Genomic DNA, 26,270 nt, shown 5'->3' on the forward strand with positions numbered 1-26,270 from the left:
GTTCAGAACACTTGGTGCTGTCATGTAATTCTGCTAGCTTTTAGCTTTCTTAAAGGTACAGTACACCCATATCTTCACAACACTCTGTCTTTCTGTTTTTCACACCTTATGCTGCATCTGCCATGTGTTGAATCATTTATATACAGTACATTGTGAATGGCTGGAAGGCAAGCACTGAACCCTGTGACCCAGCACTAGTCACTGCCTGGTACCTGGAAACAATCCCATTTATTCCCATTTTCTGCTTCACTGTTTGGGTGCAATTCCTGCCAAAGTTTGTTTTCTTAATGGATTTAGTCATAGAGATGTACAGCATGGAAACAGACCTTTTGGTCCAACCCGTCCATACCGACCAGTTATCCCAACCCAATCTAGTCCCACCCTCCAGAACCTGGCACATATCCCTCCAAACCCTTCCTATTCGTATACCCATCCAGATGCCTCTTAAATGTTGCAATTGTACCAGCCTCCACCACATCCTCTGGCAGTCTACTCCATACAAGTGCCACCCTCTGCATGAAAAAGTTGCCCCTTAGATCTCTTTTATATCTTTCCTTTCTCACCCTAAACCTCTGCCCTCTAGTTCTGGACTCCCCGACTGTAAGGAAAAGACTTTGTCCATTTATTCTATCCATGCCCCTCATAATTTTGTAAACTTCTATAAGGTCACCCCTCAGCCTCCGACGCTCCAGGGAAAACAGCCCCAGCCTGTTCAGCCTCTCCCTATAGCTCAAATCCTCTAACCCTGACAGTATCCTTGTAAATCTTTTCTGAACCCTTTCAAGTTTCACAACATCATTCTGATAGGAAGGAGACCAGAATTGCACGCAATATTCCAACAGTGGCCTAACCAATGTCCTGTACAGCTGCAACATGACCTCCCAACTCCTGTACTCAATACTCTGACCAATAAAAGAAAGCATACCAAATGCCGCCTTCACTATCCTATCTACCTGCGACTCCACTTTCAAGGAGCTATGAACCTGCACTCCAAGGTCCCTTTGTTCAGCAACACTCCCTAGGACCTTACCATTAAGTGTAGAAGTCCTGCTAAGATTTGCTTTCCCAAAATGCAGCATCTTGCAGTTACCGGAATTGAACTCCATCTGCCACTTCTCAGCCCATTGGCCCATCTGGTCAAGATCCTGTTGTAATCTGTCCACTACACCTCCAATTTTTGTGTCTTTGCAAACTTACTAACTGTACCTCTTATGCTCACATCCCAATCATTTATGTAAATGACAAAACGTAGAGGACCCGGCACTGATCCTTGTGGCACTCCACTGGTCACAGGCCTCCAGTCTGAAAAACAATCCTCCACCACCACCCTCTGTCTTCTATTTTTGAGCCAGTCCTGTATCCAAATGGCTAGTTCTCCCTGGATTCTGAGAGATCTAACTTTGCTAACCAGTCTCCCATGGGGAACCTTGTCAAACACTTTACTGAAGTCCATATAGATCACATCTACCGCTCTGCCACTCTTTCAAGTTTGTGAGACATGATTTCTCTCACACAAAGCCATGTTGACTATTCCTAATCAGTCCTTGCCTATCCAAATATATGTACATCCTGTCCCTCAGGATTCCCTCCAACAACTTGCCCACTACCGAGTTCAGGCTCACTGGTCTATAGTTCCCTGGCTTGTCCTTACCACCTTTCTTAAACAGTGACACCACGTTAGCCAATCTTCAGTCTTCCGGCACCTCACCTGTGACTATCGATGATACAAATATCTCAGTAAGAGGCCCAGTAATCACTTCTCTCGCTTCCCACAGAGCTCTCGGGTACACCTGATCAGATCCTGGGGATTTATCCAACTTTATGCGTTTCAAGACATCCAGCACTTCCTCCTCTGTGATATGGAGATTTTGCAAAGTGTCACCATCTATTTCGCTGCTTTCTATATCTTCCTTGTCCTTTTCCACCGTAAATGCTGATGCAAAATACTTGTTCAGTATCTCCCCCATATTCTGCGGCTCCACACCAAGGCTGCTTTGGTGATCTTTGAGGAGCCCTATTCTCTCCCTAGTTACCCTTTTGTCCTTAATGTATTTGTAAAAACCCTTTGGATTTTCCTTAATTCCATTTGCCAAAGCTATCTCATGTCCTTCTTAAGTATACTCCTACTGCCTTTATACTCTAAGGATTCACTCGATCTATCCTGTCTATACCTGACATATGCTTCCTTCTTTTTCTTAACCAAACCCTCAATGTCTTTAGTCATCCAGCATTCCCTATACCTACTAGGCTTTCCTTTCACCCTGACAGGAATATACTTTCTCTGGGTTCTCGTTATCTCATTTCTGAAGGCTTCCCATTTTGCAGCCGTCCCTTTACCTGCGAACATCTGCCCCCAATCAGCTTTTGAAAGTTCTTGCCTAATACTGTCAAAATTGGCCTTTAGATTAGATTACCTACAGTGTGGAAACAGGCCCTTCAGCCCAACAAGTCCACCACCGGCCCTCTGAAGAGTAACCCACCCAGGCCCACTTCCCTCTGACCAATGCACCTAACACTATGGGCAATTTAGTATGGCCAATTCACCTAACCTGCACATCTTTGTACTGTGGAAGGAAACCGGAGCACCCGCAGAAAACCCACTCAGACACGGGGAGAATGTGCAAACTCCACACAGTCAGTCACCCGAGGCTGGAATTGAACCTGTGACCCTGGTACTGTGAGGCAGCAGTGCTAACCACTGAGCCACCATACCACCCCATTTTTTTAACCCACCCAGACCCACTCCCTCATCCCATATTTACCCCTCATCAATGCACTTACCACTATGGGTAATTTAGCATGGTCAATTCACCTGACCTGCACATCTTTGGACTGTGGAGGAAACCGGAGCACCCGGAGGAAACCCACGCAGGCACTGGGAGAGTGTGCAAACTCCACACAGTCAGTCACCTGAGGCTGGAATCGAACCCTGGGTCCCTGGCGCTATGAGGCAACAGTGCTAACCACTGAGCCAACATGCTTTCCCCAAACAGTCAGTTATAACAGTCAGTTTCTAAAGTTTAGCAATTAGAGGGATATGGGATGCTTTACAGAGAGGTGCAATTTTCAGAGTACCAGTGATAAAGTTTACTTCTGTGTGACTTTTCTCCTCCCCGTCTGTGTTTTGATTACAAAGTTGAATATTATTCATATTGTAATCTATTAATTCAATGCCATGGTGAACCATATTAGCAAATGATGTTGAACTAACCTTTGAGAGTATACCCACCAAGACAGGAAATTACTTTGGTAACACTTGGGGATTTCCCTGCTGTAATTCTCATGAATAAACTAGCAAGGAGCAGCATGGCTTTTGGAAAGGAATGAGTTATTTTACTGGATATGTTAGCTTTAGAATTAATAATATCCCTGTATGGGATTTCACTTGTAAGTATGAGCATTACTAAGTTGGACTTTCATAAATCAGGGGCCACCTATACAAGGTTAAAATATTTCTGTGCTGAGGTACAAGTTTGTACATGCAATCCTGACCTTTATGCACTGATGTTTACGCAAGGGTCCAATGTTAAATTAAAATTCAAGATTCGACATCCAAATGTTTGCTCTTAAAAATGGCAATTGTATTGTGTTGTGACTTGCTTACAAATCAACTTACAAGTGTACTCAAGAACAGAATCAGTTCATAACCTGGGAGAGTAGTGGATGCAATCTATGTGGACTTCAGCAAAGCATTCAACAAGGTTCCGCATGATGAACTGGTTAGCAAGATTAGATCACATGGAATACAGGGAGAACTCCCTGTTTTGATGTAGAACTGGCTCGATGGTAGGAGACAGAGGGTGGTGTTGGAGAGTTGTTTCTTGGACTGGAGGCCTGTGACCAGCGATGTGCTGCAAGGATCAATGCTGGGACTACTGCTTTGTCATTTATGTAAATGATTTGATTAGATTAGATTACTTACAGTGTGGAAACAGGCCCTTCGGCCCAACAAGTCCACACCGACCCGCCGAAGTGCAACCCACCCAGACCCATTCTTCTACATTTACCCATTCACCTAACACTATGGGCAATTTAACATGGCCAATTCACCTAACCTGCACATCTTTGGACTGTGGGAGGAAACCGGAGCACCCGGAGGCAACCCACGCAGACACTGGGAGAATGTGCAAACTCCACACAGTCAGTCGCCTGAGGCGGGAATTGAACCCGGGTCTCTGGTGTTGTGAGGCAGCAGTGCTAACCACTGTGCCGCCGTGCCGCCCACTAACCACTGTGCCACCATGCGATGTGATTTTAGGAGAAATGATTAGTAAGTTTGTAGGTGACACCAAAATTGGTATAGTTGACAGTGAAGGTTATCCCAGAGTACAATGGGACCTTGATCAAGTGAGCCGATGGGCAGAGGAATGGCAGATGGAGTTTAATTTAGATAAATGTGAGCTGTTACATTTTGGGAAGGCAAATTGGAAAGGATTTATACACTTAATTATAAAGACCTGGGGAGTATTGCTGAACAAAAGGGATCTTGGAATGCAGGTTCATAATTCCTTGAAGGTGGAGTTGCAGGTAGACAGGGTAGTGAAGAAGGCATTTGGTACACTTGCCTTTGTTGTTCGGTGCATTGAGTATAGGAGTTAGAAGGTCGTGTTGCAACTGTATAAGACATTGGTTAGGCATCTTTTGGAATACTGCTTTCAATTCTGGTCTCTTTGCTTTGGGAAAGATGTTAAATCTGAAAGGGTCCAGAGAAGATTTTCAAGAATATTGCTCTGGGTTGGAGGATTTGATCTGTAGGGTGAGGCTGAATAGACTGGGGCTGTGAAATGTGATGAGAATGTTAGGAGATTACAGGCTGACCTGGATAAGTTAGGTGAGTGGTCAGATGCATGGCAGATGCAGTTTAATATGGATAAATGTATGGTTATTCACTTTGGTGGCAAGAACAGGAAGGCAGATTACTACCTCAATGGAATCAACTTAGGTAAAGGGGCAGTATAGAGAGATCTGGATGTTCTTGTACACCAGTCAATGAAGGTAAGCATGCAGGTACAGCAGGTAGTGAAGAAGGCTAATAGCATGCTGGCCTTCATAACAAGAGGGATTGAGTATAGAAGCAAAGAGGTTCTTCTGCAGCTGACAGGGCCCTGATGAGACTACACCTGGAGTACTGTGTGCAGTTCTGGTCTCCAAATTTGAGGAAAGACATTCTGGCTATTGAGGGAGTGCAGCATAGGTTCACGAGGTCAATTCCTAGAATGGCGGGATTACCTTACACAGAAAGACTGAAGCGACTGGTCTTGTATACCCTTGAGTTTAGAAGACTGAGAGGGGATTTGATTGGGACATATAAGATTATGAAAGGATTGGACACCCTGGCAGCAGGAAACATGTTAGAAGGAGTTAGAAGGTCATGTTGCAACTGTATAGGACATTGGTTAGGCATCTTTTGGAATACTGCTTTCAATTCTGGTCTCTTTGCTTTGGGAAAGATGTTAAATCTGAAAGGGTCCAGAAAGGGTGAGTGCCGAACCAGAGGACACAGCTTAAAAATACGGGGTAGACCATTTAGGACAGAGATGAGGAGAAACTTCTTCACCCAGAGAGTGATGGCTGTGTGGAACGCTCTGCCCCAGAGGGCAGTGGAGGCCCAGTCTCTGGATTCATTTAAGAAAGAGTTGGATAGAGCTCTCAAAGATAGTGGAATCAAGGGTTATGGAGATAAGGCAGGAAGAGGATACTGATTAGGAATGATCAGCCATGATCATATTGAATGGCGGTGTAGGCTCGAAGGGCTGAATGGCCTACTCCTGCACCTATTGTCTGTTTTCCCTGGAGCATCGGAGGCTGAGGGCTGACCTTATAGAGATTTATAAAATCTTGAGGGTCATGGATAGCATGAATAGTCAGGTCTTTTTCCCAGATTAGGGAAGACCAAAACTAGAGGACATAAGTTTAAAGTGAGAGGGGCAAGATTTAAAAAGGGTCTGATGGGCATCTTTTTCTCACAGAGGGTGGTGCATGTATGAATTTAGCTACTGCAGAAAGTGGTGGAAGTTGGTACAATTACAAAATTGTAAAAGGCATATGGATACATGAGTAGGAAGGGTTTAGAGGGATATGGGCCAAATGCTGTCAAATGGGACAGGATTAATTTAGGATATCTGTTTGGCATGGACAAGTTGGACTGAAATGGCTGTTTCCCTTCTGTCCAACTCTGACTCTGCCTGTAATTGGCTTTCACCAAGAAACCTTATTGACATCTCTACACTCTTTTATCTCTCCCTTCCCCTAAAGCCTAAAATCTGGTATTTTTTTTTCTTGTCAATTCCTGGTTTGATTTCTTTTAACACTACTTTGGCTACCTATCCAAGGCTCACCTCACACTGCTACCTGTATCACCGCCTGTACAAAATTCTAATTGACATACATTAACTCTCCATTGCTAAGTACGCACATTTTCAAATCTTTTTCCTTGTACAAATGGTCTTATGCCCTTCCAATTTTTTTTCCTATGAACCTTTCATTTAATTGTGTGCCATCTCACTGATCCAATATTTGTAGCAGAGTTGTCAGCTGTCTTAACTCGACATTATAACTTTTTTCCTTTTTTAAGAACATTGCCTCGTTTCCTACTGGTGAAATTATTCAGTATGCATTTCTGAATTTCTCCATTGATCTCCACTGTTTATTTTTAACTTCTAAGAAATACATTGGGATCTTCCTGTACTTTTACACTTTCTATATAATTATGCCAATCTCTCTGGTTCAAGTTTGGAGGTGAAAAAAGCATTGGGGATGTACTGGAATCATAAATACCTATATTATTATTTGAAAGGCAACTACATTTGCGCCATCTCTTGCCTTCAACCAGTATGCTACTTGCTTTCCAATTTCCAACTTGCCCAGGGTTTATTCCTGGAATGTGGGTGGTACCAATATGAGTTCTTCCCTGTCCCCTGCAAGTTGCCCTGATGGCATATCTACTGTGTAATATGAGATTAGAATCACATCTGGCAAGGCTGGTGAGAGTGGTGATTTCTTCCCTAAAGGACATCAATGAACCAGTTAACTTGGCCATTTTATCTCCATTATTTATTGAATTTCTTTTTCCCAACTTGCTGCTGTGAGACTTTAACTTTGGTTTTGGGACTGGTAGCAAGTCAATCATTTATTTGTTTCTTTCTTGCTTTTTCTTACTTTGTATCTTCTTGAAATGTGAGTGGACTACAGATCTCTTTTGGAGCCGTAGTTCATGATGTGTCAGACCATCAGTAGAGAACACAAAAGGTCAGCAGAGCCATGTTTTGTTTTTAAAAAAATGTCCACATTCCAGCTCCAATTATACAAGTGTAAGAAAATTCACCATACCTAGTGCAGCTGTCAAACAACGAAATCACCTGAAAATCTGATCAAAAGTCATTAAAATCACAATTTTATGTAAATGTTATGAATAGAATATTTACTTCCAAGTAAGTTTCATTTTTAAAATGAGCATCTGAATGGGAAGTGCTGCACGAAAGGACAATTAAGGGCCAGTTGTATTTTTGTTAAGTGTGTTGCATTTATCCCCAAGATTAATTTTAATCTGGTTTAATAACGGGTTAAGTTTCTGTCATGTAAAGTCATAGTCTTAGAGGTGTACAGCACAGAAACAGACCCTTCGGTCCAACTCGTCCATGCTGACCAGATATCCTAACCTCATCTAGTCCCACTTGACAGCACCCAGGCCATATCCCAGCAAATCCTTCCTATCATATACCCATCCAGATGACTTTTAAATGCTTCAGTTGTACTAGCCTCCACCACTACCTCTGGCAGCTTCTTCCATACATGTACCACCCTCTGTTTGAAAAAGTTGCCACTTTTAGGTCTCTCTTATATCTTTCAACAAAAATGTTGTTAGCAATGTAATGCTTAATTTATTTTCTTGTTTCTTTTAGCCTCTTTCAAGTACTCAGTCAGACATGACACAGATTAGTGGACAAAATTCTCAATTAGCAAGTGGTGAAGAGCGACAGAAGTCACTGGATCAGCAGCGGATGCAAGAGAAAGCCAATCGCATTGTGGCTGAAGCAATTGCTAAGGCTAAAGCTCGTGGTGAGCAAAATATTCCCAAGGTGATTGATCAAATAGTGATCTCTGGCACTGCAATGGATGGCTCAACTGATGAGAAAAAGAAAAAGAAGAAAAAACCAAAAGAAAAGAAAGACCCCAAGGAGCCCAAAGAAGCCAAGGAAAAAAAGCCCAAACCAACAGCAACTAAAATGAAAAGCAACAAGAATGCAAGGTAGGAACGTGTAATTTTTCTATCACAAAATTGGCAGCTTTGAATTTTTGCTTTGTCGGTATTGAAATGCTGAACTTTAGTCATAACTATCCAGAGACTGTTCAAGGTAGTTTGGTTTATGTTTCATTGAGGAGTATTCTTCCAACTTGCTGATTATTTTGTTGCAAATGTAGATGACAGGGGAAAATAATATCCTATGTAAATAATTCAGCATTGCCTAAAGTTGCCAGAGATGAAAGCTTCTGAAACAACAGAACTCTGAAAAGCTAAATATTTTAATATAAATTTGATACCCAAAACGGAATTGACCTTGAACCAGTCAAAAGTTCAGAATAAGGCAATGTTTGTAAAACACAGGAGAGTTATTGTTATGGTAAATAACAACTTCTACACACATTGGTGCTGAACATGCTGGATACTTAATAAAGCAAGATAGATAAAACCTAATGTTACATATGTCCTATAAACAACAAATTGTTGAGGAAGAATGGCATAAAAATCAAACTCACTGATGTTGAATCATATAGAATTGTAAGTTCAAAAAATGGGATCTCCGAACAGCTGCAGTTGTCTTCAATATTTATAGTGAGGTAATGGTAATTTTAACTGTGAAGTTAAATTTTGCCACCTTACTGTATACAGTAAACATGGTAGTTCTGCTTTGTAAATTTATTGAAGTTATTTTACTGTGCTTGAAGCAATGCAGGGCAAGTTTGAAACATCTGATTGAAAGTTTGTTTGCCTTACTTACACACTGATCATCTTTATTGGTAATAATATAGATGAGTTACTTGATGAAACGAAATAATTCCAGCTTTCAGAACTGGATCCTTGAGTTTTGATTGAATTGTTTTTGAATTGGCCAGAATTATGATTTTCATGGTTATTAAATGTCTCATTGTTGTTGAAAGTAAATTTTACTTCAGTTTTTTCTCCTGCAAGACCTTTGAAGATCCAGCATGAAGCTCGGAAATTGAGGAAAATATTTCTCAATGCTTTTCTAATTAGTATATTTATTATAATGAATGCATTGAATTTTCTAAACTGCTTTTTAAAATTAATGTTCAAGAAAGTTTGTATCCAAAACATGAAAAGAGGTTGTAAAAATCAAATGCATACCTTTTTTGCAGTTGTGAACATTTGAGATGCTAATCTTGAAAACAAGTTATCAGTTGATGCCCATTCCAGCTCCTCCTCTGTAGCTCTTACCATGGAATATAAAGTGCTTTAACTTGGATCAATGCCAGCAAAGATATGTGTCAGATATATCAGATATCTAATGTAATTGGGGAAAAAATTTACTCAACTTCCTAAATTAATTAAGGCATAAGTGCTTTGTTGCATAGGATTTAGTACAGGTTACTGCATATGCCTAATGGCTTCAATAAATTGAAAACTATGAAAATGTTCAGTGTAATTGAAAAAATGATAGCAAATTTAATATTTAGTTGGGCCCTTCCTTCCCTTTTACAAGTAATTTGGCCAAATATACAGATGGTGCTTTCAAAAAATATCTATTTAATGAGCAAGTAGGGCTGCAATGTGAATGAGCTAAATGACAATGTCAGTGTGGCACAGGAAACTCTTCAAATGGAGGGAACATATGGAGGAATGTAATGATAGTAAGGCACAGTACAGTCAGGTAGATTGACACTGCTGCCTACAGTAAAGTCTGAGTCCAGATGGTAATGTTACAGCTTGATGTCAGGGTTTCAGAGATCTGCTCAAGGCTGGAGAGGAGCGTGCTGAGGGAAGGGAAGGATCCAGTTGTCATCGTCCGTGTAAGTAGCTACATCATCAGCAGGACAAAGGAAAAGGTTGTGCATAGTTAGGATGAGAAGTTAGATGCCAGAGTAAAAACAAGGACTTCAAAGATCACAATCTCTAATTATTACCATAGTAATGTGCAAATAGAGATAAAGTAAATTGGATTAACGACATGAATATGTTGCTCAAAGGTGCATGAAAGGTTCCAGATCATGGGACACTGGCCGTGGTACTGGGCAAGCTGTGGGTTCTGTATCAATGCGACGGTCTCCAAATGAACTGTGATGGTGCTGCTAAGTCATGAAATAGGGAGGATTTTAAACAAAACACTGGAGCGAAGGGTCAAATTTAGGATTAAAGAGTAGAGCCAAGACCATATAGAATAATGCAGGAAATGATCAACCTTCCTTGAGTATTTTGTTTAACAAATTCAAATCTAAGACTAAAATAACAGATATGTTACAAAAAAAGGATAAAACTGCACATAGCTTGCAAATAGAACTTGAAACAAAACTGATTAGCCGAGAATTACTATTAGAATAGGAAAGTGTGATGTGCTAGCAATTGCAGAGACATGGCTATAAAGTGATAAGTAATTGGGCCTGAAAGTTTAATTGTACTCTGCACTCCATAAAGAACAGGAAGCTAGGAAAAGGTAGAAGTGTAATTCTGTTTGTGAGTGATGTTGTTCCAGTAGAGAAGGATAAACTAAGTTTCGGAGACCAAGGTGTCAAAATGGTTTGGGTAAAGGTGCGAAATTATAAAAACAGGAGGTTGTTTGTTGGAGTGCTATACAGGCACCTAACAGTAACCTAACATGGCAGATTGGAGCAGAAGGGAAGAAATAATGAGAACGTGCAGAAAGGTGATAATCTTGGGAGATTTTAACCTCATTGATTGGAAAGGTCAGTTGGGCAAAAGTAGCCCAGATGAATTCATTGAATGTTTCGGGGAAAGTTCCTGAGAAACAGTTGTTCTGGAGCCCAAGAGCAGGTTATACTCGACTTGGTATTGTGTAACAAGATATGACCTCAGTGAAGGTGTCCCTGAGGTAGCAATGACCATAATATGATTGAATGCTCCAATTGGTTTGGAGAGAGGAGTGCGTCCAAAACTCTTTTAAAAATAAAAATTAACTGAGGGCAGTTATGAGGGCATGAAAGCAGAACTGGTTAGAATGGTTTGGCTGGTTTTGTGAAAGCATTGGCCAATAGAGACTGTTTAAAGAGGTATTTCTGAATACACAGTAGATGAATTCCAAGGGATGGATACATCATCTATGTTAATGAGAAAGGTTAAAGATAATATCAGACTTTTTTAAATGTGCAAAGACAGGTGGCTGCACAGAAAATAAAAACAGCAAAAATTACTTAAATTAGTAAGAAGAAAAATTTACAGTGAAAAAATTGGCCAGAGCTACAAAAATAGGTAATATGTATTTCTAGAAATATTTGAGAAGTTAACAAAGTGGGCATTGGTGCTATAGAAAGTGTGTGAAGAATTAATGATGGAAAATAAAGAGATGCAAAATTAATTGAACAAATTTTTGCATTAGTTTTCTCTATAAAGGATATAAGTAACATTCTAGAAGCAGCAATAAATTGGGAAATGGGAGGAAGGGAGGGACTCAAGAAAATAACTGCAGTGGACAAATGAGTGGATTGTTGGGCTATGTCCTGATGGCCTTAGTTCTGGGATCTTAAAACATTAGTCAGATAGTTGTTAAGTTGGTTTTAATTATTTAAAGTTCCCATGATTTTGGGAAGGTTCCATTAGATTGTAAAATAGCAACCACAACTACTTTATTCACAAATGGAGGGAGGGAAATCAGGCAACTGAAGGGACCAGTTAGTTAGCCATCTGTTACAGAGAAGATGTTAGAAGCTGTTATTAGTCATTCATGGGATGTGGGCACTTCTAGCTAGATCAGCATTTATTACCAATTCTTTGTCACCCACAAGGCAGCAATAAATCAACCACTTCGTTGTGGGTCTGGAGTTGCATGTAGGTCAGACAAGGTAAGGATGGCAATTTCCTTCCTTGGAGGACATTAGAGAATCAGGTGGATTTTTCCTGACAATCATCAATGGTTTCATGGTCATCAGTAGATTCTTATTTCCAGATTATTATTGCTGTGACTCTAATTCAAATTTCACCAAAGCCATGGTGGGATTTGAACCTAGGTCCCCAGACCATTACCTGAGTGTCTGGATTAATAGTGCAGTGATAATACCACGAGGCCATCACCTAACTTATTAAATAAGTTAATAATTTACATTGTGAAATTCTAAATTATTTTAAAATTTCAGTACTGATGTGATGCTAAATATGAAAGTGTCAGTCATGATTAATTGGCACATTCTCCATGGCAATGCGTCTACCAATCTGAGTCCATTTGCCAATAATCAACACTCTTCTTTCATTCAGTTTTTTTAAATTTCCCCCTGATTTTCATATTTCTTGTGTATTTCCCTAATGCGTACAAGAGGAAAAGTTTCAAGAAAATGTTATTTAATCAATATTCAAGATCTGTATTACCAGACAACTATTTGCACTTGGGAAGTTCAAGGCATTAAGGCAGAGTCACCATGACTTTAACATTAGATGGCTTTATGAAGGAAAAATAATGTGGAAGTGTTGTGCTGTTGATAAAATGAACCAGATGGATGTACTGTATATAGATTTCCAGAAGGCATTTCAGAGACTGCCACATCAAAGTTTATTATCATAAATACTTAAGGTGAAAAGGATAGCATTCTAACATGGAACATAGAACATTACAGTGCAACAATCTGAAGCCCATCTAACCTACACTATATTCCATTCTCGTCCATATGCCTATCCAATGACCATTTAAAGGCCCTTACAGTTAGCGAGCCTACTACTGTTGCAGACAGTGAGTTCCATTCTCCCAACTACTGAGTAAAGAAACCACCTCTGACATCTGTCCGATATCTATCACTCCTCAACTTAAAGCTATCTCCCCATGTGCTAGCTATGGCCATCCGAGGAAAAAGGCTCTCACTGTCCACCCTATCTAACTCTCTGATTATCTTATATGTCTCAATTAAGTTACCTCTCAACCTTCTTCTCTCTAACGAAAACAGCCTCTTGTCCCTCAGTCTTTCCTCATAATACCTTCCCTCCATACCAGGCAACATTCTCATAAATCTCCTCTGAACCCTTTCCAAAGCTCTATCTCCTTCCTACAATGTGGTGAGCAGAGCTGTTTGCAATATTCAAAATGTGGCTGCACCAGGGTTTTGTACAACTGCAGCATGATCTCATGGTTCCGAAACTCAATCCCTCCACCAATAAAAGCTAACACACCATATGCCGCCTTAACCCGATCAACCTGCGTGGCAACTTTCAAGGATCAATGTACCTGGACACCGAGATCTCTCTGCTACACTAATCTTACCATTCGCCAAGTATTCTGCATTTCTGTTAGTCCTTTCAAAGTGAATCACCTCTCACTTTTCTGCATTAAACTCTATTTGCCACCTCTTAGCCCAGCTCTGCAGCTTATGTATGTCGCTCTAAACTACAACATCCTTCATCACTCTCCACAACTCCACCGACTTTAGTGTTATCTGCAAATTTACTAACCCATCCTTCTATGCCCTTATCCGGGTCACTTATAAAAATGACAAACAGCAACGGACCCAAAACAGATCCTTGTTGTACCCCACTCGTAACTGAACTCCAGGATGAATATTTCCCATCAACGACGACCCCCTTTTTCTTTCAGCTAGCCAAGTTCTGATCCAAACTGTTAAATTGCCCTCAATCCCATGCCTCTGTATTTTGTGCAATAGCCTACCATGGGGAACCTTATCAAATACCTTACTGAAATCCATATACATCATATCAACTGTTTTACCCTTATCCACCTGTTGGGTCACCTTCTCAAAGAACTCAATAAAGTTTGTGAAGCACGACTTACCCTTCACAAAACTGTGTTTACTATCCCCAATTAACTTATTCCTTTCCAGATGATTATAAATCCTAACTCTTATAATCTTTTCTAACACATTACCCACAACCGAAGTAAGGCTTTTAGGTCGAAGAATTTCCAGGATTGTCTTACTCCCCTTCTTGAACAAGGGAACAATATTTACTATCCCCCAGTCTTCTGGCACTATTCCTGTAGACAATGACGACATAAAGATCAAAGCCAAAGGCTCGGCAGTCTCCTCCCTGGCTTCCCAGAGAATCCCAAGATAAATCCTATCTGGCCAAGGTATCTTATCTATTTTCACACTTTCCAGAATTGCTAACACCATCTCCTTATGTATCTCAATCCCATCTAGTCTAGTAGCCTGTATCTCAGTATTGTCCTCGACTGTATTATTTTTTCCCAGTGTGAATACAGATGAAAAGTATTCATTTACCACTTCCCCTATCTCCTCTGAGTCCACGCACAACTTCCCACTAATGTCCTTGATTGGCCCTAATCTTACTCTAGTCATTCTCTGATACCTGATATACCTATAGAAAGTCTTAGGGTTTTCCTTGATCTATCCCCCAGTGGAAGCAAAGAGGACTCATAGGTGGATCTTTTTGTGTTTGGCAAAATGTAACAAATGGTGTGCCATAGGGATCAAGGCTGGGCACACACCAGTTTGCAATGTATGTAAAAACGTGGGTGCAGGGTCCAAGAGTAAGTTATGAAATGAACATTAGGCTACAAAAAGACAGGTTAAACGAGTTGGTACAGACATGGCAAATGGAATAGATTATGGGAAAATGTGAAATTGTTCATTTAACGAAAGAGAAAATAAAAATGATGAGAGGTTGCAGAGCTCTGAGGTCAGCGGGGTATAGGTGACCTTGTATATTAATCAGAAAAAGTTAGCGTGCTGATACTGCAAATAATTCAGGAAGATGTAATTTATTGCAAGGGATTGAGTACAAAAATAGCAAACTTGTGCTTCCAATTTACAGGGAAATGGTGAAGCCACATCAAGGAAGGTTGCAAATGTATTGGAAGCAATTCAGTGAATGTTTACCAGATGAATCGTTGGAATGGACAGTTTGCCTTATGAGGAATGATTAGACAGGGTAGGCTTGAATTTGCTGGAGTTTTGGAAGCGAAAGAGACAGCTTGATTGAATCAAATAGTGTTGAGAAATTTTGATAGGTCGGCTGTGGAGAGGATGTTTTGTTATGGGAGAATCACGAATTCGGGTATCATTGCTTTTAAAAATAGTTCATTTAAAACAGGTGAGGTGAAACTCTTTCCTTGAGGGTTTGTGAATCTTTGGAACTCTTTCTCTGAAGCAGAGTCTTTGAATATTTTTAAAGCAGAAGAGGATAGTTCCTTGTTGAGAAAGGGAGTAAAAAAGATTATCAGGGGAGGTGGAAATATGGATTTGAGGTGCAATCAGATCAGTTACGTTGTCATTAAGTGGCAGAGCAGGCTCAAGGGGCTAAATGGCCTATTTTTTGATCACATTATATCATAAAATATAAATTTTGGCCCACATTTAAGCACTAACCTCTGAATTACTTGGTTGCATACTATAGTCTTGCCTGATATGCTGGGGCTCAGCAGTGCATTAGGGTGAACGTGATAAATTCCACTTCTCATCTCAGAAAACCAATATGCAGAAAACGATCATCTGAACAATCTGCCATTGTGTATCCCTAACGGGCACCCTCCCAGGTCTTGTTTAAACTCTCAGCCACTGTATTTGTAGCCAGTTTGTATTTTGCCTAGTGTTAATTGCAAATGTGTTTTATTTGTCTGTTTGCTAGTTTACTCTAGTTCCTTGCTCCAGGCTGGCCCACACCCTGTGGCTGTCAAGGTTCCATATATACTTCCCATCTCTTTTACAACTTCTCTGATATACATATCCCAGGAGATTGCTGCTCAGTCATGTAACTTGACCTCTCTTTCCTACACTTTTGTAGCAGGAACAATTGCAATTGTTTTTTAAAAAAAATGCTTGCCTGACTGAAAGTAAACAAAGTTGAAACTTTATTGCTGGAACAGCACAGCAAGTCAGGCAGCATCCAGGGAACAGGAGATTCGACGTTTCGGGCACAGGCCCTTCTTCAGGAAACAAATACCATGGATATACAACAAATAGGAGCTTTGGCCAGAGCAGTTTACTTGACAGTTCTATTAAAAATTGAAACTTGTCTGGATCTTGGTTGCATTTTGGCTATTGAGGGCTTTTGCTTCGATTTGGAAGCTCCTTGGATGCTGCCTGAACTGCTGTGCTCTTCCAGCACCACTAATCCAGAAATTTGATTATTATTGCCCACTTGTAATATTCTTCAGTGTGTTTCATATTGAATTTATAAGCAGCAGTATTTTCTACAAGTAATTTTTTGTACAGAAATGGATTTTCAACAAAGTTAGTTTGTAACAATAATATCTTTAGGTTGCTGTCTAGGTAATTATGTTAAGATTGCAGTCTGTGAGTTTTATAGATCATAGAATCAAATTAGTTATGAATCTACTCATTTTATTATGCACCTTGTTATCTATAACTAATTTAAATGCAAGAATAAATGAATAATGCTCATGTTGATATTTTGTGTATTTCTCACAAATACAATAGACATTTTACACAAAATGACATCCTGCTACAGAGCACAATATTTTCTTACTGGGAGATCCCTGCATGTGCTAATATTGAATTTACCACATCTTTTTCTCTTCCTTCCTATTGGGAAATTTCTGCAACAGATGGCCTCACTGAGATTGGAATATCACCATTTAGGTGACTGTACTGCTCTCTACGTTAGTGTGCAGACTCACTGGAATATTTTGAAAGTATTATCACAAACTTTCCTACCAGCACTTTCTAGTGGGGGCAAGTTCGGAGCTTAAAATATTCACCTAGTTGGCATTAATAGGAAGTACCTGTAATTAGAATTGCAGGCGATGTTTCAATTTAGGTTTGCTGACAGTGAAGTGTACTTATTGTGCTTGATTTGCATGTTAATGTTTTTATAGATTAGATTCCCGACAGTGTGGAAACAGCCCCTTCAGCCCAACAAGTCCACACCGACTCTCCGAAGAATAACCCACCCAGACCAATTTCCCTCTGACTAATGTACCTAACACTATGGGCAGTTTGGCATGGCCAATTCACCTGACCTGCATATCTTTGGACTGGCAGGATTGGCATAATTGCTGAACTTTTTTTTGTGCTGCTGTGAATTTATGGAACTTTAAATAATCTATCCAACCAGAGTTCTCTTTTCAAAATTGAGCAGGTGATGTAGGTGTGTGCAGTGTTTGTCTCTTTCTAAACATGTTCAAAATGTAATTTTTAAAAGGTCTTTTGTTTAACTTTCAAAAAAATACTTCATTGAAACTGGTTTCAAATGAGCAGAAAATTTGGATGTGTAAACAAATTGGAAGTAAGGTTTTTTGTAAATCATTTATTATTTCTTCAGTCTGATCAACTACCAAACACTATAATCCCTTCCTTGTTTTCCCCTTTTGCTAATCTGATGTTTTATTCTGTTTCTTTGTCCCATGGTTACGTTGCAATGATATCCATCTCAGCACTCTTCCACTGCCCCCGCCCGCCAAAAATCTATTTGAAATCCTGTGTTAAATGGTGATTGACTTTGGAAGCAGAGGGAATGAACTGGTTGGATTATTACCTAATGATTGGATTGGAGCTGGCTTAACCTTGATTATTAGGAGAGATGGTCTTATAACTGCAAATTATTTCACATTATTGACTAAGTCTTAATGTCAGCAGTTTTTAAAGTTTTGTTATTTTGCATTATGATTTTTGTGTAAATAATGAGGTTAACTTTAAATCTGGAGAAATGTGTACAATGTAATTAAATTACTGGTATTGGTTTTTGGCTTTAAGATGTGCATCACTGAGTGAAATTCCTTGATTAATTTGATTAGTTGGCGCTGGCTGTTTTAATCACAGTATTTTGGTTGTTATGCTCTTAAAAGGCCAGTTTTGTATTCTTGCAGCGACCCCCTGACACTAATTTTTTTTTTAAGCCATCAATGTACAGAGCATTTTTTCTGGAACCTTGAATCCTAAAAATGTAATAGATGCATATCATTGAGGTGGCACTGTGGTACATCATCTATGTAGAAAAATATTGATGTATAAAAGTTTTTTTAAAAAAAGATGGAATTTGTCTAAATGGCCAGATAACTTCTGTATCAAACTCGATTTTGAGAAACATTGTGAACAAACTTTCCTCCATCTTTGTCTCCCTGTCTCCCATCCTTATCACTCTGTGGTCAGGCCTCATCTTCAATCTCTCAAACCTAATGGGTATGGAGCTGGAAATGTGTTGCTGGAAAAGCGCAGCAGGTCAGGCAGCATCCAGGTAACAGGAGAATCGACGTTTCGGGCATAAGCCGTTCTTCCTGAAGAAGGGCTTATGCCCGAAACGTCGATTCTCCTGTTCCCTGGATGCTGCCTGACCTGCTGCGCTTTTCCAGCAACACATTTCCAGCTCTGATCTCCAGCATCTGCAGACCTCACTTTCTCCTAATGGGTATGGAGATCAAGCAAAAATATTTCAGGTTTTCATACTACTAAAGTTGGAATTTCACTTGTCATTTTTGCTGTGGTATTCTCTCCTTCTCCAAACTCCAAGGCAATTTCTTCTCTTCCCTACCCTGACCACGTGTCCCAATCTTTCATCCACTTAATCTGGAATCTACACTTTGTCGTTTCTGTCCATTACACCTTGCTCCTGCCACTGCTCATCTTGTTAGTGAGCAATCCAATGTTTCCCAGATCCCTTTCCCACCTGATCATCCAACTCTCCTCCCTGGATCCAGTGCAAACTGATTGTGTCAATGGTTCCCATTGCCTCCCTTTGTCCTTGCCTTCAGTCAGTAATCTAAGCTGCGTACTTAGAAAAATTTAAGGTAATCAGAATGAGTCAGTAGGTTTTGTCAAAGGAAAATAACTTATTCAATTTATTCGAGTATTGTGAAAGAATAACATCCGCTGTAGAGGGAGGGGAACCTGGGGATGCACTATATTTGAATTTCCAGGTGTATTTGGTAAGATGCACATCGTAGTTTATTGTGGAAGATGAAAGCTCATGGTTTGGGTATAAATATTGGCCTTGATACAAGATTAGCTAATTGGCAGAAAGCAGACTGTAAGCACAATGGGTCTTTTTCTGATTGGCAGGCTTTGATGAGTGGAGACCCATAGGGATTGGTGTTTGAATTCTAATCCTCAAATTTATTCACCCATCTCTTCGGGGACATATTTGAATTCAAAGCCTTCCCTAAGTATAATTTGATTGCAGCTTAACAATGAAGTTGGAGATGGTGAGAAGGTCTGTTGCTTAAGTGGGTTTTCATAAGCAATTTCATTTAAAAAAAAATAGATTTACAAACTATCAATACAGCTGGTGGATTCTTTATCTGCTTACTTTGGTTAAGCAGTGAAAGTTGTATTAATGGCGCAAGATGGCTCTGTGTTACGAGGCATTGTCATTTTGAGATTAAGGCAACTCCCAACAGGGACCATCAGTGATTGTAACTACAGGTTTAGATTAGATTAGATTAGATTACAGTGTGGAAACAGGCCCTTCGGCCCAACAAGTCCACACCGACCCGCCGAAGCGAAACCCACCCATACCCCTACATTTACCCCTTACCTAACACTACGGGCAATTTAGCATGGCCAATTCACCTGACCCTGCACATCTTTTGGACTGTGGGAGGAAACCGGAGCACCCGGAGGAAACCCACGCAGACACGGGGAGAACGTGCAAACTCCACACAGTCAGTCGCCTGAGGCGGGAATTGAACCTGGGTCTCAGGCGCTGTGAGGCAGCAGTGCTAACCACTGTGCCACCGTGCCACCCACACGGTTGTAGGTTGTTGTAGGTAATAGTTAACAAGTATTTACGACACATGTTCTTGAACATATTAATGACTTCTTTGCAGCAGGGGTGTATTTAAACTCCATTTCTTTGTCAAAGATGTGTGTTGTTTCATATTCTAATGGTTGCCAGTCATCTCCCGTATTTTGAAATAATACCCCTGTAATACTAACCTTTGTTAACCTAAGGGAAATTTGTTTTTTAGATTTTGTGTAAAGAAAATGTTTGTTAATGCAAAAGAAAAGTTTTGCTGTTGGCTATTAACAAATCCAACCTGTAATATGTGTGCAGCATTTTCAGTTTGTTTGTGTAAGTGTAATAATGCTAATACCAAAACATGGACTTCAGTAAGGCGTTCGACAAGGTTCCCCATGGGAGACTGGTTAGCAAGGTTAGATCTCATGGAATACAGGGAGAACTAGCTATTTGGATACAGAACTGGCTGAAAGGTAGAAGACAAGAGGGTAGTGGTGGAGGGTTGTTTTTCACACTGGAGGCCTGTGACCAGTGGAGTGCCACAAGGATCGGTGCTGGGTCCTCTACTTTTTGTCATTTACAGAAATGATTTGGATGCGAGCATAAGAGGTACAGTTAGTAAGTTTGCAGATGACACCAAAATTGGAGGTGTAGTGGACAGCGAAGAGGGTTACCTCAGATTACATCAGAATGTGGGCCAATGGGCTGAGAAGTGGCAGATTGAGTTTAATTCAGATGAATGTGAGGTGCTGCATTTTGGGAAAGCAAATCTTAGCAGGACGCACACACTTAATGGTAAGGTCCTAGGGAATGTTGCTGAACAAAGACCTTGGAGTGCAGTTTCATAGCTCCTTGAAAGTGGAGTTGCAGGTAGATAGTATAGTGAAGAAGGCGTTTGGTATGCCTTCCTTTATTGGTCAGAGTATTGAGTACAGGAGTTGGGAGGTCATGTTGCGGCTATACAGAACATTGATTAGGCCACTTTTGGAATATTGTGTGCAATTCTGGTCTCCTTCCTATCGGAAAGATGTTGTGAAACTTGAAAGGGTTCAGAAAAGATTTACAAGGATGTTGCCAGGATTGGAGGATCTGAGCTACAGGGAGAGGCTGAACAGGCTGGGGCTGTTTTCCATGAGCGTAGGAGGCTGAGGGGTGACCTTATAGAGGTTTACAAAATTATGAGGGGCATGGATAGGATAAATAGAAAAAGTCTTTTCCCTGGGTTTCAGGGAGTCCAGAACTAGAGGGCATAGGTTTAGGGTGAGAGGGGAAAGACATAAAAGAGACCGAAGAGGCAACTTTTTCACACAGGGTGGTACGTGTACGGAATGAACTGCCAGAGGATGTGGTGGAAGCTGGTATAATTGCAGCATTTAAGAAGCATTTGGATGGGTATATGAATAGGAAGGGTTTGGAGGGATATGGGCCGGGTGCTGGCAGGTGGGACTAGATTGGGTTGGGGATATCTGGTCGGCATGGACGGTTGGACCGAAGGGTCTGTTTCCATGCTGTACATCTCTATGACTCTGTCTAATTTTAGCAGTTACTATAACCAACTATTAGCAAGTATCCAGAAGTGATGTTTCTTGTTCAGACTTGAATATTTTGTTACAGTTTAATTTTGTTGACTAACTTTATTTTGTTAGAGTACACTATGTTGCCAGGTAGAGGCAGCTGGATAGGAAGGTGCTGTATTAACTTTAGCCCCAGGGTATCAGGTTAAAACCTTTGTGTGTATGGCATTCAGTATTGCTACTAATGTGTTGGTCAATGCATTCATCAATATTCGCTTTCGTATTAGGGGCTATAATGTATGTAATTTTCTAAAATGAATATTGGATGATAATTCCCAGAATATAAACTTATAATTCCTTGGAATTGAATATCATGACAAGCGCAAGCCTGTTTCTGGTTTACTTCAGCCTTTCAACAGAACATGGGAAGATGCATTAATTTGGTAGCTACTGAGTTTGTAGTAGCCTCTATTAGGGTTTAATTCTGTTTGGTACATTATCAATGCCACCCCTTTCAACTAAGTGATAACCAAATTAATAAAAATGTTGGATGGTTTTAAATTACAACATGACATATGGGCACTGTTGTTATTGCTCCATAACTGCAAGGCATGCATCTGCTGTTTTCTGCAGGATGATTTGAATCTCTGCACTGTGTCCCAGAGCACTAAGTCATCAAGTAATAGTGGGGAACTTGTTGCCTGCACAGATGCATCACAGGCAAAATTGGTTTCTACTTTTATTTCCTTGGAATCCTTCAACTTTGAAAAAACTAGTAATTAAGCAGAGTCTTTGGGGACATTTAAGCGAGTGTTAGACATGCACATGGATAGCAGTGCGTTGAGGGGTGCGCAATAAGTTTACTATATTTTACATTAGGATTAAACCTCTGCACAACATTGTGGGCCAAAAGGGTCTGTTCTGTGCAGTACGTTTCTATGTTCTATATTTATGATTCACTGTTGTAGGTAAAAATGGCTGTGATCCTTGGGTTAATAAACAATCCGTTATGAAGCTGAATCCTAGATACCATAAAACTGTGGAGCAGAGACTTAGATGGGACAATCCTAGGATCAGCTCCAAGGTTGGTTACCAAAGTTTTTTTTTGTTAGGCATGTTATCGTGTCCAACTGAAGCAGCCAAATGGGGTAGGCGAGAAAGGTTTGTTAGTGGTCCTCAGCAACCCTTTGCCATTTTTCTCAGTGCTATCACTCTTACACTTCCTATACATCCTATTCACCTCTCTCCCTCTCTCTCTCCCCCCCCTCTCCCCCCCCTCTCCCCCCCCTCTCCCCCCCCCTCTCCCCCCCCCTCTCCCCCCCCCTCTCCCCCCCCTCTCCCCCCCCCCTCTCCCCCCTCTCCCCCCCCCTCTCCCCCCCCTCTCCCCCCCCTCTCCCCCCCCTCTCCCCCCCCTCTCCCCCCCCTCTCCCCCCCCTCTCCCCCCCCTCTCCCCCCCCTCTCCCCCCCCTCTCCCCCCCCCTCTCCCCCCCCTCTCCCCCCCCTCTCCCCCCCCTCTCCCCCCCCTCTCCCCCCCCTCTCCCCCCCCCCTCTGCCCCCCCTCTGCCCCCCCTCTGCCCCCCCTCTGCCCCCCCTCTGCCCCCCCTCTGCCCCCCCTCTTCCCCCCCTCTTCCCCCCCTCTTCCCCCCCTCTTCCCCCCCTCTTCCCCCCCTCTTCCCCCCCTCTTCCCCCCCTCTTCCCCCCCTCTTCCCCCCCTCTTCCCCCCCTCTTCCCCCCCTCTTCCCCCCCTCTTCCCCCCCTCTTCCCCCCCCTCTCTCCCCCCTCTCTCCCCCTCTCCTCCCCCTCTCTCTCTGTCCCCTTCAGCCCCACCCCTCACCTAATCTTACTCTCTCTCTCTCCCCCCCCCCCCCCCCCCCCCCCCCCCCCCCCCCCCCCTCTCCAGATGTGCAGTGTGTCGTGCATCACAGCAATTTTGAAGTTTGGATAGATCAGAACGGGAAAAAGTGGCAAGTCATGACTAGAAATTGGACGTTTCACTGTTCAGTGTTGCCTCTTGCATTGCCCAAAGGAATTGGTTTGCTTTCTGAATCTATACTAATCCAAACTAGCATATAGTTCGCCTTAATTCAGTACAACAAACTAATTTTCAACTGTTTATTTTCAAGATATTTTTACGTTGATTGATTTGAATCTATCATCTTGTTTCAAGGAAACTGTAAATGTATGATCTTATCTATGAGATCTAGAGCTAGAAAAGACAATAATTTGATTTTGGAAAAGTTATTTTCTATAGGTGCTTCAAAGACCAGCTTATTGAGGATAACTTGTTTGCCAGGCAGTTTCTGAGATTCTGTTCCCAGCTTCCATCTGTTTCTAGGATAACTTTCTCTGTAGAACCATTGGGCTTCTCTGTAGCATTGTTTGTTTCTGCAGCCACATCTGTGGAAGTCTGAATGTTTTAAAAGGAAATGGCCTCTTCTTTCGTTTTACTGCACTGAGTGCACTTCTCCTTTCTATACCATAATACCTTTTTAAAAACAATTTCCAAGTTTAACTGACTCAATTTTTTATGTCACTCCATTGTAAGGCTGGTGATTTAAAGCTGGTGGTGAGAGATCACAAAGCTGAACAGAATAATTATCTAGTATTTTGGGGCTAGTGCAGTTCAATAATTGGATGGTGAATTACAGTTTGGATAGAAGCTGACTAAGATTTTCTTCAGGTTTCAAGGACTAAAACTTTGTAACAGCTTAATGAAAGCATAGTGTCATTCAACCTCTACAGTATAACTAAAAGTAAAATTGCATAGTCCCATAGGACCACAGTGGAGAGAGATGACTGGTGAGTTAACCTGAGGGTCACCATGCGTCAGGCAAGCGGAGAGGTTGAGAGGGCGAGACATTCATTGTAATCTCAGTCGGTGGGTGGGAATTGAACCCATACAGATGCAGTCATTTTGGATTCCCAATCAGCCATCCAGCCAAGTGAACTGACTAACACTCAGAGCAGTTAGACAATCACTGGGAGAAGCAGTTGCACCATTGGACCCTGACCACATTAACACTTTGTGCAGTCGTGACAAAGGAGGAAGGCGAGAGAACAGAACCTTTGATTGAGAACCCCTATTTTGTCAGCAACTTTTGCCCCATTCAAAGAGCTATGGCTGCAGTGTTAGCCTATTGAGTTACATGGGCACATAAAACCTGGAAGACGTCATCCCCGTTTTGAGGGACTATCATAGAGTAGGATCATCTTTCAAATGAGTTGCTAAAATGGCCGCCTGACCTCAAACATTGGCCTGAAGCCATCCATGATACTAATCAAAAAAGTTGAGTGGACTCACCCTGCTAAATTTTTTTAAAATGTATTTTCTAATCTCTCTTTTTAGAGATATTATGGCATAGCTGAAGCAGGTGGAACGTGAACCCAGGCCTCCTCGCCCAGAAGTAGGGGCAGTGCAACGAGCCTTCTGCCCAACATTTATTCCTCAGCTAAGTTCATTAAAAGCCAATTGGCTGCAAAGTGATTAGGATTATCCCAAGGTTAGAGTCATAGAGATATACAGCACAGAAACAGACCCTTCCATCCAACTTGCTCATGCTGATCCGATATCCTATATAAATCTAGTCCCATTTGCCAGTATTTGACCCATATCCCTCTAAACCCTTCCTATTCATATACCTCTCCAGATGCCTTTAAAATAATTGTACCAGCCTCCACCACTACTTTTGGCTGCTCCTTCCTTACATGCACCACCCTCTGTGTGGAAAAAGCTGCCCCTCAGTTCCCTTTTATATCTTTTCCCTTCTCATCTTTAGACCATGTCTATTTACCCTATTCATGCACCACATAAATTTATAAACCTCTAATAGGTCACTCCTCAGCCTCCAATGTTCCAGGGAAAATTGCCCCGGCTTAGTCAGCCTCTCCCTATAGCTCAAGCTCTCCGACCCTGACAACGTTCTTATAGATCTTTTCTGAACATTTTCAAGTTTCACAACATGCTTCCTATAGGAGGGAGACCAGAATTGCACGCAATATTCCAATAGTGAAAATACTGTCAGTGTAAATCAATTAGATAGTGTTCCACTCTGTTCCTCAGACATCCATTGGGCCATATAGTCACCTGTTAACATATTTGTCTTCCAAACAAAAGCAGCGAGTTTTGTTTTCGGGGGACGGTTTTCAGTTTTCTTTTCTAAAATGGAGTCCAAGCAACTCTATGCAAAAGGTAAAAGGTTTTACTTGCAGTTAACACTTCAACTGTTTGTGCAAGTGGCACCCAGATTTGGTTACTGTACCGTCATTTATAATTTAGACTTCCGGGCAGCCTTGTATTAAGTTGGCCAGATACCAATACCAACACGAATAATGGTGGCCCATTGACAAGATGTTGTATTTTCTGTGATTAGCACTCCCTTTTAAGCTAATTACTGAATATCCTGCTGAAAGTATCCTGTAATCTTAAAGTTATACCTAAAGGTCTTGTGGGCAGTTGTAAAGATAGTCGAGTTGTAGGGAAGTCTCTAGTTTTCATCAGACCAAGCCAAAAAACAATTGCTGGAAGGGATGTTGTTAAAGAGGACATAATACATGCTTCCATATCTATCTACCATAAACTCTATCATCACCTTCCTACCAAATTGCAAGTGAGAACTCAAGGGAGAAACTATATCCATTTGTTTCACAGTTAATCATTTCAGATCTCAAGATGCCTGCACATATGTTAGAGTCTCAGCTCTGGCTTTTTTTTCCCACAATTTCCCTCCCAAGGCTCATGAAGCAGTTTATAATCTTTTGCAAGGAATTATAAGTTTAGCAGTTTAAGAAGAGGCTTTCACAATTACTGTGCTCCATGTTACTTGAAGTTGATGGTTTTTGTCATTTAAAAAATAGCTGTTAGTTTCTTTGGTGTATGCACAGGATGAACAAATGAAAGAATGATGAACTTGTTT

At 41.2% G+C, this 26,270-nt stretch overlaps 1 protein-coding gene across 1 annotated transcript in view; it reads left to right on the plus strand.

Moving 5' to 3' along the window:
* The window catches only part of chd7 (chromodomain helicase DNA binding protein 7), a 352,687-nt gene that overhangs the window by 96,345 nt on the left and 230,072 nt on the right, over positions 1 to 26,270 (plus strand). Inside the window, exon 3 of the mRNA XM_043689312.2 lies at positions 7,902 to 8,248. Coding sequence (XP_043545247.2) covers positions 7,902 to 8,248 — 347 coding nt within the window. The remainder of the gene's footprint in view (positions 1 to 7,901; positions 8,249 to 26,270) is intronic.

Source organism: Chiloscyllium plagiosum, unplaced genomic scaffold, assembly GCF_037043375.1.
Source record: "Chiloscyllium plagiosum isolate Xiang-an unplaced genomic scaffold, Cpla_swu_hap1 HiC_scaffold_4, whole genome shotgun sequence".
Taxonomy (NCBI): domain Eukaryota; kingdom Metazoa; phylum Chordata; class Chondrichthyes; order Orectolobiformes; family Hemiscylliidae; genus Chiloscyllium; species Chiloscyllium plagiosum.